The sequence below is a fragment of the Giraffa tippelskirchi genome, chromosome 6 (genome assembly GCF_054371585.1).
Source record: "Giraffa tippelskirchi isolate mGirTip1 chromosome 6, T2T-mGirTip1v1.2.pri, whole genome shotgun sequence".
In the NCBI taxonomy this organism is placed as follows: domain Eukaryota; kingdom Metazoa; phylum Chordata; class Mammalia; order Artiodactyla; family Giraffidae; genus Giraffa; species Giraffa tippelskirchi.
In genome coordinates this window covers 45970528-45983716 of record NC_137280.1, presented here as the reverse complement: position 1 = coordinate 45983716, position 13189 = coordinate 45970528, and the positions used below count along the sequence as shown (strand labels likewise).

At 38.5% G+C, this 13189-nt stretch overlaps 1 protein-coding gene across 2 annotated transcripts in view; it reads left to right on the top strand.

Moving 5' to 3' along the window:
- The window catches only part of PREX2 (phosphatidylinositol-3,4,5-trisphosphate dependent Rac exchange factor 2), a 278656-nt gene that overhangs the window by 91785 nt on the left and 173682 nt on the right, over positions 1-13189 (top strand). For both annotated transcript variants that reach the window (XM_081501827.1, XM_081501826.1), the window contains 4 exons: positions 3383-3516; positions 5914-6017; positions 7610-7759; positions 11488-11632. In XM_081501827.1, the coding sequence (XP_081357953.1) occupies positions 3383-3516; positions 5914-6017; positions 7610-7759; positions 11488-11632 (533 nt within the window). The remainder of the gene's footprint in view (positions 1-3382; positions 3517-5913; positions 6018-7609; positions 7760-11487; positions 11633-13189) is intronic.

The following is a 13189-nucleotide window of genomic DNA, read 5'->3' as shown; positions in this document are numbered from 1 at the left end:
TTGCCTGGAGAAGGAGGAGCCTGGTGGGCTAGAGTCCATGGGGTCGCAAAGAGTCAGACACAGCTGAACAACTAACTCACTTTCAACACATTTCAGCCCAGTGCTTACAAACTCCCCTGAAATTCAGCTCATTGAGATCCTTTCTGATTATGTGTGGCTTTCCAAATAAGTTACGTTTACAAAGAGAGATTGTGTTGACCTTACTCATGGGACCATTCAGTGTTTATGTCAGTTATCATCACAAGTGATAGATCCATTTTCTATTTTTCACATTGGTCCCATGAGTTCTTCAGCGCTTGGAAATATCTCCCCTGAGGTTGTGTAAGAGGATGGAATAAATGGCCTCTAGCCATTATAGTTAGCTCAAATTCACATTAAATTTTCCTTATATTTATTAATGAATATAATCACCACAAACAAGTCAGAAAATGTATTGTTAGTATTTCATTCATTTAGGAATAAATCTATAAATAAATACATACATATTTAACCTGGGAAACTATTTGGAAGACTGGTTAATATGTAAATTAGTATAATACTTACAGTAACACTTTAATAATGTAATAAATTATCTTCCTGCCTTGGCACTTATGGGCTACTGTATGGAATAATCTAAAGTGAAGTGTTTTGTACCTTTTATAAAATTGCTATTGATGAAGCCACTTTTCAAAATGTTAGTTAGGTCCCTTGTGCAAGAATCAATGTGATGTTTCCTTTTTTACATTTTAAATGCCATTCTAATTTTTTTTCTAAGGGAGAGATGTATTCACTATAAATTAGAAGTCATTGCCACTGCAGTTGAGATTGATGTTTATATTTGATGACAGTTTTTGCTTAATTATCACATAGCAAAATATATGAAATTCTATGAATGTTCGCTAGATCTCCATTTCTATCCATATGTACCCTTATGATGAAGGAAGAGAGGGAAGTATTTCAAATGCAAAATGTTTTTGTAATATAGATACTCAGATTAATGCAGTGACACTGTCTTAATTAACTTCTCTTTTGGGAAGTTTCTTATTATAGTTATATGAGTTATTTTAATTTAAATTTTTAATATTAATCAGAAAAATGTTCATTGTTAGTATGAAAATATGAAATTAATATTGATGTTCTCAGTTTTAAATATCAAAAAAGACCAGACATATTTAAAACAGAAGTATTCTTACAGAGCACACTTAACAGAGCTCTACTGAAAAGTTCCCCTTTGTTTTTGTTCCGACTCAATGACTCAGCCAGTTAGTTATGCTAGTTTAGTTTGTAGAAACAAATAGACTACAACACTTATGACATGCTAAGTTGCTTCAGTCATGTCCAATTCTTTGTGACCTCTTGGACTATAGCCCACTGGGCTCCTCTGTCCATGGCATTCTCCAGGCAGTAATACTGGAGGGGGTTGCCATGTCCTGCACCAGGGGATCTTTCTGACCCAGGGATTGGATGAGTGTCTGCTGTGGCTCCTACATCACAGGCAGATTCTTTATTACTGAGACACTGGGGAAGCCCAATGGCTCAAAATAAACATTTCTGATCAGTTCATACGACAACTCATGTGTGGGTTCTGCCCAGTGGGCAGTTTCCCTTTGTTGATGGTTCAGGGGCCCAGGCTCCTTCTCTCTTGTGCTTCCTCATCTCAGCCTCCCATGATTAGCACTTGTGTTAAGAATCAGTTTTGTTGCTGATCATATGACCTTCACAGGTACTCAGTAAGGGTTTATTCAGTGAATGAGCATGCCAGTACATCTTTTAATAACTGGGGTGAAAGGTTTTATGGAAGGTTGCTCTCTTTAAACCCGTAGAAGGCAATGGCACCCCACTCCAGTACTCTTGCCTGGAAAATCCCATGGACGGAGGAGCCTGGTAGGCTATAGTCCATGGGGTCGCTAAGAGTCAGACACGACTGAGCGACTTCACTTTCACTTTTCCCTTTCATGCACTGGAGAAGGAAATGGCAATCCACTCCAGTATTCTTGCCTAGAGAATCCCAGGGATGGCGGAGCCTGGTGGGCTGCCGTCTATGGGGTCGCACAGAATCGGACACGACTGAAGTGACTTAGCAGCAGCAGCAGCAGCAGCTCTCTTTAAATAGATTTTTTTCCTTTTATTTCTTCTTTTATCTTCCTCTCCATCCTAGAAGTGGGGACAGTAGGCCTTCTGTATTCTGGGTTCTGCATCCAGGGTTTCAGCCAACTTTGAATTGAAACTATTTAGGGAAAAAAAAAAATTCCAGAATGTTTCATAAAACAAAACTTGCACCAGCAACTATTAGATAGTATTTACATTGTATTAATGACTATTTATGTAATGTTTTGGCCACCTGATGCAAAGAGCTCACTCATTTGAAAAGACCCTGATGCTGGGAAAGATTGAAGGCCGGAGGAGAAGGGAACGACAAAGGATGAGATGGTTGGATGGCATCACCGACTCAATGGACATGAGTTTGAGTAAACTCCGGGAGTTGGTGATGGACAGGGAGGCCTGGCATGCTGCAGTCCATGGGGTTGCAGAGTCGGAAACAACTGAGCTGAACTGAACTGATGTAACATTTACATTGTATAGGCTCCCCTAGTGGCTCAGATGGTAAAGAATCTGCCTGCAATGCAGACGACTTGGATTTAATCCCTGGATGGGGAAGATCCCCTGGAGAAGGGAATGGCTATCCACTCCAGTATTCTTGCCTGGAGAATCCATGGATAGAGGAGCCTGGTGGGCTACAGTCCGCAAGGTTGCAAAGAGTCTGACCCGACTGATTGACTAACACTTTCACTTTACATTCTATTAGGTCTTGGATGTAATCTTGAGATTAAAATGTACAGGGGGAGGTGTGTAGATTATATGCAAATACTATGCCATTTTATTTATGCCTCTTGAGCATCCTCAGATTTTGGTATCTTTTGGGGTCTTGGAACCATTCCCCTGTGGATATAGAGGAACGATTTTATATAAATTGAGACCTGCTATAAATGGACAATTACACATACTTTGCCATGTGTTCATGGAGCTCTTTTCCCAGACCAAGGAAAGAGAGGAGGAGGAGGAAAATGAATATTAGGAACATTCATGTTGTGAGTTAGTTTGAAATCATCTCCTTTTTAGAGAACAAAGATAATATTCATCATATATGCTGTGTATGCACACATATGTAAAACAGCTAAAGAAGACATGGCATCTCTTAAGAGGAGCTGTACTTACTGATACTCACCTGGAGGAGACTGGGAGGGAAGGAGACCTAAGCTCAGTGTATAAATACTTAAACTATCTGAACTTTTATCCTGTTTGTTTATTGCATCTTGAAATAAAAACAGGAGGAAAAAGACTTACTACATGAAAGTTTCTGTTAAGTAATCAGACATTATTTTCTCCATTTTTCCTAATTTAGGGGTCCAACATTACTGATACCTGTACAGAAATGCTAATGTGTGGAGTCTTATTGAAAATTTCTTCTGGAAATATTCAAGAGCGGGTATTTTTTCTTTTTGATAATCTTTTGGTGTATTGCAAAAGAAAACACAGGTAAGAATATAGACAGATAATACTTTAAAAGCTATTTATCCACTTCACAGATTCAACATTGTCTCTGTGCTCCCATGACCTCATCAGTGAACTTCCATGTATTCTCAGCCCCTTCTCCTTGCTACTTCAAGAAAGAGAACAGGTTAGGATTAGAGCCAGGAAATAATTCAATTATTGTCTTTCTACCTTAATGAGCTTTAAAAAAAATTCCTTTTTACCACCTGTGAAAATGAACCTATTTATTTCTTGTAGTATGCTCTTCTCAATTTTTTGTGTTTAGTAGCAAGATTGGGATTAGTAGACATGGGTTTCAGGAAAATCTACGAGAGGCTGTTAATTCTACCTATATGAAGCTCTTTAAAAATTATAAGGTCATAGGGACACCAAGAGGGGAAATGGGTGGTGGGATGGATTGGGAAATTGGGATTGACATATATACACTATTGATACTATGTATAAAGTAGATAACCAATGAAACTGACTGTTTAGCATGGGGAACCCTACTCAATGCTCTGTAGTGACCTAAATGGGAAGGAAATCCAAAATAAGGGCATATGTGTATGCATTTAACTGACACACTTTGTTGTACAGGAGAAACTAACACAACATTGTAAAACAGCTATACTCCAAGGGAAAAAAAAAGAATGCTTATTCTCTGCCAGGCATAATCTCAAGGAATCACATGAATTAATTATATAATATTCCCAATAAATTTATAAAATAGGCATTTTCATTAACATCATTTTGTAGAGAAGAATATTGAGTCACAGAAAGGTTAAGTAACTTTCCCATACATAATAGTTACAGAAATGAATTTTGGACCCATTCAGTTCTAATTCAAAGCCCACCTTTATTGCAGATTGGGATAAAATATGTGTGCCTCATGAAAGATGACAGAAAGTAAAAGAGGAACACTTTAAGATACAGGGATGGATAAAAAAAAATCATAAGGTGATCCAAGTTGTTTAGGTGCAATTATTTTTTCCCCAACTTTAGTCAGGTATTATTGACAAAGTTGTAAGATATTTAAAGTGTACAATGTGATGATTTAATATAATATACATTGTGAAAGGATTCTCCCACTGAATTAACACATCCATCTAGGTTTGATTGTTAAAGACATCTGAGAATGAGATCTTTTTTTTATTAAAGTTGTTCTCATCCTTACATATATGACTGTCCTCAAGGTCAAAGCTTTTGCACAATTAACTCTACAAATGATGTTACCATTCATGGTCTCATGGCTGTAACTATTAAATAAATTAAATGATAGGGAGAGTTTTACAAAATCAAAATCCTGCTGCTTGGCAAATAGCCTTACTGTATGTATAACATGGACCAAATACACATAAATGCAGAGCAGAGGAGAGGAGGGAGCTCTGCATTAATGCACTTGAGAACTTAACTTTTGCTTAGTGTGTGTATGTAACATGATACATTAATAATTTCAGTATATATTATGAAATATATATTAATAATTTTAGTATATTCAGTTGTTAGCAGACTTTTGTCAACAAGTCAAATTAGATAGTTCAGGTCAACTGAAATCTCTTGGATGACTAAATGTTACTTAATCTTCTTGAATTATTTCTTAAAATCTTTCCTCTTTAATATATTTTAAAAGTAATCTCCCCTGAGTGTTCAGTGATTCAAATATAAATATATCCATAACTGCCTAATTCATTATTACAAATGCTCATCTGAACCTGGATTTTTTTTTTTTTTTTTACTTTGTGTTGCTCAGTTTTTAAGATCAAAAGCTGGTACTAGCATCCTATACACAAAATTTTGAAATGTTTTGGACTATTTTATAAATAAATAGGATCCTTATGAAGAATTATAGCTGTAGTTGAGAGACTTATTCTTCAAGTGTACAGTTATTGTATTACAACAATATGGGAAAAACATTTTAGAGCTAGTTAATGCTTAAAAACCTCCAGCACAGTCCAAGTTTCTTTGAAGAGGATCATAAGTATTAATTGAATTTTACAAGGGATTGAGAAAAAATTACAAGCTAGTTACTGAAAATTGAGAAATGAAGTTAAATTGTGAAAAAAAATCAAGTGAAATTGTGAATAACCAACTTTTAGTGTCTGTCAGATTTAGATTGGGCATCTTTAATGTCATATATTGAGCAAAAGCATGTATTCACCCTCCCACCTGTGTGTTGTCCTTGGCTCAGGGCTTTAGTGTTGAGCACCGTCTTAATAGAGCAACCTGAACTGTTATGAATGTGAGGACACAAGTGAAAAAACACCAAGAGCTTAACGTTTGATATTGTTGATGGAACTAGCATCTCTTTTTCAAAGAATGGCTTAAATTATCTTGCTTTAACAAGGTTTTGCCTTAAGTTTAGTAACCACGTATTTTCTTTTTATTTTCTTCTGTTGTTGTAAGACGGTTGAAAAATAGCAAAGCATCTACTGATGGACATCGGTACCTTTTTCGTGGCCGGATCAATACAGAGGTGATGGAAGTGGAGAATGTGGATGATGGCACAGGTAAATGATTGGTAAATTTAAAATGGAATTCCAGTAATAAACTCCCTTGTAAGAATACTTTTCACTTGAATAATTCATCTGCAGTGAATTGGAGCTTAGAAATACTTTGTTAGGCGGAACAGTTGGAGGAGGAAGGGAAGATAAGAGAGAGGAGGACTCTTTTAAAACAGAAAATTATCATCACCTGAAGCATGTTAGTTTGTTATTCAGTCACTAAGTTGTGTCTGACTCTTTGCAATCCCATGGACTGCAAGCATGCCAGGCTCCTCTGTCTTCCACTATCTGCTGAAGTTAGCTCAAATTCATATCTGTTGAGTCGGTGATGCTATCTAACCATATCATCCTCTGCTGCCCCTTTCTCCTTTTGCCTTCCATCTTTTGCTAAGTCGTGTCCTACTTGTGTGACTCCATGGACTGTAGCCTGACAGACTCTGTCCATGAGATTTCCCAGGCAAGAATACTGAGACCCAGAAATTGAACCATGTCTCCTGCATTGGCAGGTGAATTCTTTACTGCTGAGCCACAAGGGAAGCCCAAACCATGTTAAACACTAACATTAAACAGAGATACAAAAGTAGCTGGGAGTGTCATAAACTAGTAGTTGTGTCCATAATGTATATAGTAGTTTGGTCATGATGCTATTAAAACATCCAGCTTAAGAGCTGTCATAGGAAAGCATTGAACCTCCTGGAATTAATTTTCATTAGTACAGACTTGGAAAGCCATTCAAAAAGTAGTGCCAGGTCCTTTGTATTCTTTCTTGACAAGTGGTTTATTTGTGTAGTTGGCCAGAGGCCAAGAATGTTTGACTTCTAGAAAATGTGGTCTGTAGTGCAGTGTTGGGCAAACCATAGGTTGCAGTACAGTAGTCAGATTTGATGGAGAAGGCAATGGCAACCCACTCCAGTACTCTTGCCTGGAAAATCCCATGGACAGGGGAGCCTGGTAGGCTGCAGTCCATGGGGTTGCTGAGCGACTTCACTTTCACTTTTCACTTTCATGCCTTGGAGAAGGAAATGGCAACCCACTCCAGTGTTCTTGCCTGGAGAATCCCAGGGACAGGGGAGCCTGGTGGGCTGCCGTCTATGGGGTCGCACAGAGTCGGACACGACTGAAGTGACTTAGCAGCAGCAGCAGCAGTTAGATTTGAATTGAATAAGATGGAAATTCCTAAACTGTTAATTAAAACTGAATGAAATGAAAAATGAAATGAAATGTTAGTCACTCAATTGTGTCCGACTCTTTGCAACCCCATGGATAGGGGATCTTGCTGACCCAGGGATTGAACCTAGGTCTCCCACATTGCAGGCAGATTCTTTACCGTTTGAGGTACCAGGGGTCCCCTAAAACTGAATAGTTTTTTTTTTTTAAGTTCAACTGTTAATGTTGTGAATTAGGGATGTTCCATTTTTCAGGTCTGACTGCATTTAATATATAAAAGTTTCTTATTTTTAAAAATTTTATGTTCTTCAATACACATGTATAAAGATATTTTGAAGAATTCAGTGGTTTTGGAACTTTTTTGATATGAATGTTTGTGTTGCTCTAATATATATTACATTTGTTCATTTACTTTACCTATTAATTTTCAGCTGACTTCCATAGCAGTGGACACATTGTTGTTAATGGATGGAAGATACATAACACGGCCAAGAATAAATGGTTTGTGTGTATGGCAAAAACACCTGAAGAGAAACATGAATGGTTTGAAGCTATTTTGAAAGAACGAGAACGACGGAAAGGTGCGTATATGGATTGAGCATTACAATACTTTGTGAAGATTCAAATTTAACAAGAAAGCAGAAAATGGGCAAAAGTTAAGAGGAAGTAGATGGTGTTTGATGTTCACTTACATTAACTAGGTGATGTTAGCCCACGCTAAAATACTTTTTGAATATTTCCAATGTTGTTACTGAATTCAAGTAAAAGAAAAACTTATATAGTTAGCAAAATAATTAGATTGTGGCTAGCAGTGTGTTTTAAACAGTTTCTTAGTTCTATTGAGACTGCTGTAACCCTACACTGGGTGGCTTATGAACAAGAGAAGTTTATTTCTCACAGTTCTGAAGGCTGGGAAGACCAGGATTCAGTATATGATGAGAGCTGTTTTTTGGTTTGTAGATGACCATTTTCTCTGTGTCCTCACCTAGCAGAAGGCGTGAAAGAGCTCTCTTAGATCTCCTTAATTCAGGCACTAACCTCATTCATGAGGACTCCACCCTCATGAACTAATTACCCCAAAGGTCAACCTCCTACTGCCATTACATTGGGAACTAGGTTTCAACATATGAATTTTGGGGGCATGCATGCTTAGTTGTTCAGTCGTGTCTGACTCTTTGCAAGCCTTTGGACTGTAGCCCACCAGGCTCCTCTCTCCATGGAATTTTTCAGGCAAGAATAGTGGAGTGGGTTGCCATTTCCTCCTTCAGGGGATCTTCCCAACCCAGGGATTGAACCTGTGTCTCCTCTGTCTCCTGCATTGCAGGAAGATTCTTTAGCTGCTGAGCTACTGGGGACACCATTTGGGGGCATACAGACATTCACTTTACAGCAAATAGTTTTACTTACTTTAAAATATGTTCAGTTTTCTTTGCATTTTATTACTTTTTTAAAATTTTTACTGGAGTATAGTTGCTTTAGAATGTTGTGCTCGTTTCTTCTGTACAACAAAGTGAATCAGCTATACTATATAGATATCCACTCATTTTTGGATTTCCTTCCCGTGTAGGTCACCACAGAGTGCTGAGTAGAGTTCCCTGAGCTATTCAGTAGGTTCTCATTAGTTATCTATTTTATACATCATATCAATAGTGTATATACGTCAATCCCAATCTCCAATTCATCCCACCTCCATCTTTCCCCTTGGTATCCATATGTTTGTTCTCTACATCTGTGTCTCTGTTTCTGCTTTGCAAACAGGATCATCTATACCGTTTTTCTAGATTCCACATATATGCATTAATATATGGTCACACTTTATTCTTGCTCATTTCTAAAGAATCATTATAGAATTTTGCTTTAAGAAACACGCTTTAATTATATAATTCAGTGTTTGGAGGCCTACACCGATTGTCGCCCTGTATTTAACAGTACACTGAAAGTTCCTTGGTCAAATATTTTAGTATCCTAATTATAAAATAAGGCATTTTGCATGCATATTAACTTTTAAGTGTTGTTACAATGTCACTGAAGCAAGGTCATGTAACTCCGTAAGCAACTTGTTCACATGTGGAAGTCTAGCTCAAATTTGCTTCATATTTTTATCAAGATTTGCAAACAGTATTTGGTCTGGTGATATTCAGTGTGTGAAGTTTACCTGCAAGTACTCATATTTCTGTGATTCATCGAGGAAATAGCAATAGAAATGTTTGCATAATTAACTATTTTCTTTACCAAATAATTGATGAGAAATGTGACAGTGTTTATTCCTTTTCCCAGAGATTTAGGTATAAAATATCTCATTACTGATAAAATTTTAGAACATTAAGAGCTTTTCCTTCCATCTTTAGATATTTCCCCTTGAAGAATGTAAAAATTTCTACTACCTTGATTAAATTAGTCATAGTATACATTTTTATAAGAATTTCTAAAACATTTAGAAATACTCCTTTGATTGATCTTAGATGAAGAACCAGATAGAAAAAATTTAAAACAAAGATCATGAATGCATAACTGACACTTTTGGGTTTGTTGAATCTAACAGTCCATTCAAGGAACATAGAAAATCATTTAAAAGATAGAGTCAATTTTTCATCAAGTTGAACCTTAGCTTTTTTTGAACTGGCTATGCATATAAATACATCCAAGACCTAAAAAAAGGAAGAAAACAAAAAAGAAAGCACAGTCTATAACTCTACCTATGTTATTCTTAACTCTGCTTTTTAACTTCTATAACTCTGCTTATTCTATTCTTAATGGATTATTCACTGTTATTGGCAAATGTTAATGACTTCTCCATCGTAAATAAAATTTTAGTAAGAAGTTTAGTAGTTAGAAGACTAAAAAAAAAAAAAAAATTCAAGAAATTCTTCTGCCACATTTCTTCATCAGTCCCATCCACTGATTGTCAGTGTGGCCAGAATTTTACCTTTGGCAATGGTTGCCTCTAAATTTCCTGGCCTGCATTGTCTGTCCCTATCAGATTAACTTCCGCTCTGCACTGCCAGGTTCTCAGTCTTTATGTCCAGTCTTGTTGTCTCTCTGGAGCTCTATGCTCATTTAATCAACTGCCCCCTGGGCTTCATGTGAACGTCCAAGCTCAAGCTACTCAGTGCTGGTTTTCTCTGTACCTGAAACCCTTTGCCCAAGATGCCTTCCCATCACCATTCAGTTCTCCCATCAACTGTCTGAGAGCCATCCTGATTTATTCTCTCTACAGCCACATTTAACCCATTGCTATGTCTTAACAATACCACCTCCCAGGTATTTCTCAACTTTATCCTCTTCTCCCGATAACCTGCTGTTGTTTACAGAGATTTGAATTTGCCTGAACTTTAGTGGATCCCTACTAATTGTCTCTCTCTTTTTAAACCCACTTCCTTTCAGTTCATTCCCTATACTGTCCTCTGAGCTTTGTTTCCAAAGCATCAAAACTTTCCTGCACTTCCCTGCCTTCCCCCTCCCTCTGGTTAAAATTCATAGACATTCTCCCAGTTCCGAAGGCACAAAATACACTGAGACTGCTGGTGAGCAAGGACCCTGCCCACCCCTCCATCCACCTCCTGTCCTGTCACCTGAAACCCAGGGCTGTGTGCCTCTTCTTTCAGATGACCTTTGTGAAGATATTCTCTCTCTGGAAATCCTGTTCATATCCGTGCATTCAAACGTGGTCCATCCATGAAACTTCCCTAAGATAGTGGTTAGGTACTGTGACCATTTCTCTCCCATAGCACAGTTTTTCCTCTAAGTCTGTCTCCAATGCCACTATCTAACTGTGGTGATCTCGTCCTACAAAGAGCTTCCTAGGTGGTGCTAGTGGTAAAGAACCTGCCTGCCAGTGCAGGATATATCAGAGACCTGGGTTGGATCCGTGGGTTGGAAAGATCCCCTGGAGAAGGAAATGGCAACACACTCCAGTATTCTTGTCTGGAGAATCCCATGGACAGAGGAGCTGGTGGGCTACAGTCCATGGGGTTGCAAAGAGGCAGACATGACTGAGCGACTGAGCGTAAGCGCGAGTCCTACTAAAGGGGTCCATGGAGTTTGAGATACAGCTCCTCTTCCTCCACCAGCCAAACTGTGTGCCTCTGGGACACAGTCTGCACAGAAGTGCCCTTTGCTTCAGGCATCTCACCTTGACTGTCTTCCTAGTACCATATGAACTTCTTGACAGCCAGAGTCCTATTACACAAGCTTTGTATCCACAAATCCCAGCGCGTGGTAGATATGCAAAGAATGTTTTGTTTTCTGAATGCATGAAGAAATCAAGAGACTTTTTCAGTGACCTGTCCTGTGTTTTCATTTTTGACAGGTTTAAAATTAGGAATGGAGCAAGACACCTGGGTAATGATCTCCGAACAGGGTGAGAAACTTTATAAAATGATGTGCAAACAAGGAAATCTGATCAAAGACAGAAAAAGAAAACTGACTACGTTCCCTAAATGCTTTCTGGGAAGGTAGGGTTGTTGTCTGGGTGCCTGTGTTTCTTTCATATTTTCGCGATCTCATGTGTTAACTTTCCTTTAATTATTCATTTTTCCTAAAAAAATATTCTCCTAAATGTTTTTGAATATTTCTTTACTATCTGTGTTTCCTAGGCCATAATGGGATGAGGGAATGGATATACAGCCAGGAATCCTGACCAGAAAACTGAAAGCATCCATCCATCCATTCATCCATGACTTCAGTAATTTCTGATAAACTGTGTTTTAGGGGCATGGCAGAGGCTGGGATCAGGCAGCAGCAGCAGGCAGGCAGGCAGGCGGGTTTGCCTGTAGGGCACAGAGTCTGGCAAGGACATGAGTGCAGGGACTGAGAGTCAGTTAGACTGAAAAGCACACAGTCTAAACTCTCAATTAATTCAGAATTTAGACAGCTGGGCTCAAGATGAAAGGGTATTGATGAAGAGTCTGAAAAAGTGGGTCACACAAGGGGCCAGGCACAGAGGAACAGGCAAGGAGGTCACTTGGTCATTCAGCTCAGAGAAGATCAAATTTGTGCCTTTGGTTCTGCAGATGCTACTTGGCTGTAGGTGGGAATCCCTGCTGGGTTAAGGCAGAGGGCAGGGTAACTGCCTTCAGGTGGCTCTGCTTAGGACACGCTCTGTGCCAGCTTCTTCCTGTACGTTACTTCCAATCTTCAAACACATACTTAAGAGTTAAAAACCTTTATAATTTGTTTTAAAGATTAAAAAACTAGGGGATCAGGGAGTTGGACATGTCCAAGTTCATACAACTAGTAATTTACAATGTCAATGCTATAAAAGTAGACTGGAGAGGTAGTTCAAAACCCAGTCCCCACTCAGATCTGATCCTGCCACTGGCTAGTTGAGAGATTTGTTGTTGTTTAGTCACTAAGTAGTGTCCAACTCTTCTGTGACTCCATGGAAGGTAGCCTGACAGGCTCCTCTGTCCGTGGAATTCTCCAGGCAAGAATACTGGAGTGGGTTGCCATTTCCTTCTCCAGGGCATCCTTCTGACCCAGGGACTGAACCTGAATCTCCTGCATTAGCAGGTGGTTTCTTCCCCACCAGGGAAGCCCAGTTGAGAGAATGGGGAAGAGTTAAATTTTTCTTCTCTCTATAACAATAGAAATGATTGTATTGCTTACCTGTGATACTTACAAAATGTCCTCTTTTTTTTTTCTTTTCTTCCAGTTTTATTGAGCTATAATTGTGTCAGCTTAAGGTACACAGCATAATGATTTGACTTACATACATTGTAAAAGGTTTACCGTATTAGTTTAGTGAACATCACTTATCTCATTTACATACACCTTAAAGAAAGAGAAAAAAAAATTTTCCCTTGTGATGAGAATGCTTGGAATTTACTGTTAATTTTTATGTGCAACAACAACAATGTTAATTATGTTTCAGAATGTCTTCTTAGCTATACAGACTGGAGTGGACTGCCATTCCCTTCTCCAGGGGATCTTCCTGACCCGGGGATTGAACTCGGGTCTCCTGCATTGCAAGCAGATTCTTTACCATTTGAGCCATCAGGAAAGTCCAACAT